The sequence below is a fragment of the Myotis davidii genome, unplaced genomic scaffold (genome assembly GCF_000327345.1).
Source record: "Myotis davidii unplaced genomic scaffold, ASM32734v1 scaffold1622, whole genome shotgun sequence".
Lineage (NCBI taxonomy): Eukaryota > Metazoa > Chordata > Mammalia > Chiroptera > Vespertilionidae > Myotis > Myotis davidii.
In genome coordinates this window covers 451,317-456,044 of record NW_006293535.1, presented here as the reverse complement: position 1 = coordinate 456,044, position 4,728 = coordinate 451,317, and the positions used below count along the sequence as shown (strand labels likewise).

The 4,728-nt window shown below is 53.7% G+C and overlaps 1 protein-coding gene across 1 annotated transcript in view; it reads left to right on the top strand.

The window, feature by feature from the left end:
* The window catches only part of FBXO22 (F-box protein 22), a 10,894-nt gene extending 6,172 nt beyond the window's left edge, over positions 1–4,722 (top strand). Inside the window, exons 3-6 of the mRNA XM_006767202.2 lie at positions 344–439; positions 1,721–1,885; positions 3,255–3,424; positions 4,430–4,722. Coding sequence (XP_006767265.1) covers positions 344–439; positions 1,721–1,885; positions 3,255–3,424; positions 4,430–4,708 — 710 coding nt within the window. The 3' untranslated portion in view covers positions 4,709–4,722. The remainder of the gene's footprint in view (positions 1–343; positions 440–1,720; positions 1,886–3,254; positions 3,425–4,429) is intronic.
* Positions 4,723–4,728: the final 6 nt, after the last annotated feature.

Here is a 4,728-nt window from a genome sequence, read left to right as displayed (position 1 = left end):
AGGGTGGCTGCCTTTTATTTACTTGTTTTTTAAATATATTTTTATTGATTTCAGAGAGGAAGGGAGAGAGAGAAACGTACATGATGAGAGCGCATCATTGACCGGCTGCCTCCTGCACGGCCCCCACTGGGGATCGCACCCTGACCTCCTGGTTCCTAGGTCAGCGCTCAGCCACGGAGCCACGCTGGCTGGCCGGGCTCTATCAGCATTTTGAGGCTTCCTTATACCGCGTTCTGGTGTGAAATGGCTTCAGCTTTATTCAGCGTTGGCCTTGCTTTCCCTCTGCGCCGTCAGATGTGACCTTGCACGACCTTGCGGGTGACCTTTGCTCCTTGTCCTGCAGCCAGGAAGAGAGCGACGATGGAGACCGCCATGGCCCTGGAGAAGCTGTTCCCGAGACAGTGCCAGATCCTGGGGATCGTGGCCCCAGGGATCGTCGGTGAGAGCGGTGCCCACTGGGCGGCCTCCCACCTCGGGTTCCTGCGGGTCCTGGGGCGGCTCCTTGTAGCTTAAAGACCAGGATACACAGAAGGTGGCGCATATGGCACATCTCAGGGCTGTGTGTATAAACCAGCCGTACTGCGTGTCTGTCTGCTTTTTTTTTTTTAATATATTTTCATTGTTGTCAGAGAGGAAGGGAGAGAGGGAGAGAGAAACATCCATGATGAGAGGGAATCATGGATCGGCGGGCCCCTGCACCCCCCCCCGATAGGAAGTGTGAGAGAGAGAGAGAGAGAGAGAAACAGCCACGATGAGAAGAGAGTCATTAATTGGCTGCCTCCCTCACCCCCCACACTGGGGATCCAGCCGGCAATCCAGGCACGCGCCCTGACCGGGAATCGAACCGGGACCTCCTGGGTTCATAGGTCGACGCTTAACCACTGAGCCACACCAGCCGGGCACTGGTCCTGTTTTTAATTAGGGCGTCGCCCTTAGGATCTCATGTAACCTTTACTTTCCTCTTTAAGGCCTTCTCTCCACATACAGTCCCACTGGAGGTTAGGACTTCATATGAATTTTGGGGGGGGGATAAATTTTGTCCCTAACCCCCACCTTTAAAATTCACAACGTATTTACAAACATATTTCCATGTCAGTTAGGATGTCTGTCATTCTTAATGGCTGCATTTCATTATATAATGTAACTTCTTTTAAAAAATATTTCAAGAAAAACAATCTTTAATACCTAACGTAACTTTCAATGCCAGTGTAGAGCGTTTCAGATTTTCTTTTGTATTTGTTACTAAAAACTCTCTGATAGAAGTATTTCCGTGTGTGTGTGTGTGTGTGTGTGTGTGTGTGTACTTTACATAATGGCCAAATATTTTAGCCCAGGATACAATTTTTAAAGCGGAATTGCTGTGAAGAAGTATTCATTCCCCTCCGCCCCAGACACAACTTTTTATTTAGAAAAAACCTCCAACCTATAGAAGAGTTGGAAGAATCATAGTTCAGCACACACCCCCACACTCTCCTTCCAGAAGATTCACCACCTCAAGGAATGTTGCAACACTTGCTTGTTCTGTCTCTGCTCATAAACATGTTCCTTTGCGAACCATTTGCAAGGGAATGGCAGACGTCACGACTCTGTGCCTCGAAGAACGTCACAGCTGAGCCCCTTCTCAGATAGTGGCCCGGGAGCCCGCTGGCTGGTGATCCGGGTGGGGCTGGCCACGTGCGCGGTGACGGAACGAATCCCCCGTTTTTATCTTTTCTCCTAGTGACGCCCATGGGCCCCGGGAGCAGTCGGCCTCAGGAGATAGAGATTGGAGAGTCTGGGTTTGCCCTGCTGTTCCCTCAGGTGGAAGGAATAAAAATACAACCCTTCCGTTTTGTCAAGAATCCAAAGAATTTATCGCTAGAAAGACGTCGCTTCACCGAAGCTGGTAAGTCGCTGTCGTTAACGGTCCGTGTCTCGGTGGTGGATTCTGGGAGGGTCTGATGAAGCTCACGCCCCCGGCGGCGAGGGCGAGTCGGACTAGCCCTGAACGCGGCTGGTGCGGTGCGTTCTGAGTTTTCTGTGAGTTCCTATCATGTGAGCCAATCACACAACCCCCCGGCCAGTGCGGCTCAGGGATTGAGCGTCGATCTATGACCCAGGAGGTCACAATTCGTTCCCGGTCGGGGCACAGGCCCGGGTTGTGGGCTCCATCCCCAGTGTGGGGCGTGCAGGAGGCAGCCGATCCATGATTCTCTCTCATCGTGGATGTTTCTATCTCTCTCTTTCTGTCTGAAATCCATAAAAATATGTTCAGAAAAGAAGGAAAAAGTGTGAGTTCAGGCAGACTGCGGCGCGAGGACGCACCAGGCGGGTCCCGAGAGGCGTGAGAGAACGGCTTAGCGTCTCAGCTCTGATGCGAAAGCGCGTGAAGCGACACGCTAGCTGCTCAGCGAAGCGAGGCCTTCTGTCTACATCTGCAAATGAATCGGTCGATCGGCACTAACTGGTTAAAAAAAACCTCTGTTGGCATAGAAACCGTTCAGTGGTGACCCCTAGTGTGCGTGCCAGCCGCCTGTGGGGATGAGCCCCCGTTACTGGAAATGGCTCTGAGCCCCGTGGGGGTAAAAGGTTGTGCAGCCACCAAGGGGAAACTCTGTGAATGGCTTGCTAATCCGAAGAGGAAAGGAGCCCTGGCCGGTGTGGCTCGATGGATAGAGCCTCGGCCTCAGGACTAAAGGGTCTCGGGTTCGATTCCGGTCAGGGGCATGGACCTCGGTTGCAGACTCGACCGCCAGCCCCGGTTGGGACGAGGCGTTTGGGAGGCAACCGATCGATGCGTCTCTCTCACGTCGACGCTTCTCTGTCCGTCTGTCCCCCTTCTCTTCGCCATTTAGTTTTTGTTTTATTTTTAAATATATTTTTATTGATGTCAGAGAGGAAGGGAGAGAGAGAGAAACGTCCATGATGAGAGAGAATCATGGATCGGCTGCCTCCTGCACGCCCCACACTGGGGATGGAGCCCGGAACCCGGGCCTGTGCCCTTGACCGGAATCGAACCCAGGACCCTTCAGTCCACGGGCCAACGCTCTGTCCACTGAGCCACACCGGCCAGGGCGGGTCTTTGATTTTTTAATGGGAAAATGGTTGCCCAGATGCTGAGTCGTGTTACAGTTTGTAACAGTCGGGGGATCTGCATCTACTAGTAACTCGGCGAGCACGTCACTGTTCCCTTCAAAGCGAGGAAAACGGAGTTTCCTTGGAGGGGCGGTGCCGTCCGTCTGCAGGCGTCCCTCACGGCTGCCCTCCCCCTGCAGGCCTCCTGGACAACCCCGAGCTCCGCGTGGTGCTGGTGTTCGGCTACAACTGCTGCCGGGTGGGGGCCAGCAGCTACCTGCAGCGCGTGGTCCGCACCTTCAGCGACACGAACGTCGTGGTGGCCGGGGGCCAGGTGGACAACCTGGTCTCACTGACCTCTGACACGTACGTACGTCCGGCTTCCCCCGCGCGACGGGGCGCGTCCCAGGGGTTTTGTTACTGCGGGTCTTTTGGGTTCGTTTTTTGTTTTATTTCTTCCTCCGGCTTTATTGTCAGACACGCTGTGTGAACACAACACAGCAGACAGCAGGGGTCCTCTTGGGGGAAAAAAACACACAGCAAGGAAGGGAGAGGTTCCAGAAACTTTATGGACCGAGCCACATAAAGCTAAAAATGGCCCTCACCGGTGTGGCTCAGTGGATAGAGCGTCGGCCGGCAGACAGAAGGGTCCCGGGTTTGATTCCCGGTCAAGGGCACATGTCCAGGTGGCGGGCTCGATCCCCAGTGGGGGGCGTGCAGGAGGCCGCCGGTCAGTGAATCTCTCTCATCATGGATGTTTCTCTCTCTCTCTCTCCCTCTCCCTTCCTCTCTGAAACCACTAAAAATATATATATTAAAAAAAATAAATAAATAAAGCTAAAAACGCCCTCCATGATTGAATATGTATAGCTGAATATTCGGGGGGAAAAGACACCAAAGATGTAAATAATACCACGAAGCTGCACTTAGGAGACCTCACTGTGTGCAGGAATAGAAGGGCAAGGCGACTGTTGAGGCAGCGAGAAAGGTCAGGGTTCCCTTCTACACACTCAGGAGTGGGTTCAGGAATCTTGGTGGAGGTACATTTGTCCTTTTGTATTTGTTTTAAAATATATATATACTACTTTTTAAAAAATATTTTTATTGATTTCAGAGAGGAAGGGAGATGGGGAGAGAGATGGAAACATCCATGATGAGAGAGAATCACTGACCGGTGGCCTCCTGCACGCCCCACACTGGGGATCGAGCCCGTAACACGGGCATGTGCCCTTGACCAGAATCGAACCCAGGACCTTTCAGTCTGCAGGCCAACGCTCTATCCCCTGAGCCACACCGGCCAGGGCTATATATACTATTACACCTGTGTAAATTTTATTTATTTCAGAGAGGAAGAGAGAGAGAAACATCCATGAAGAGAGAGAATCACTGCCGGGACACGGTGGGCTTCATGTTCGCCTGCGTGGGCCGCGGCGCCCAGTTCTACCGGGCCCAGGGCAACGTGGAGGCCGACGCCTTCCGGAAGGCCTTCCCCGGTGTGCCCCTGTTCGGCTTCTTCGGCAACGGCGAGATCGGGTGCGACCGCATCGTCACGGGGAACTTCGTGCTGCGGCGCTGCGGCGCGGTGCGGGACGAGGACCTGTTCCACAGCTACACCACCGTCCTGGCGCTGGTGCACCCGGGGGCCTCCCGGTGAGGCCGCGGCCCCCCGCCCCG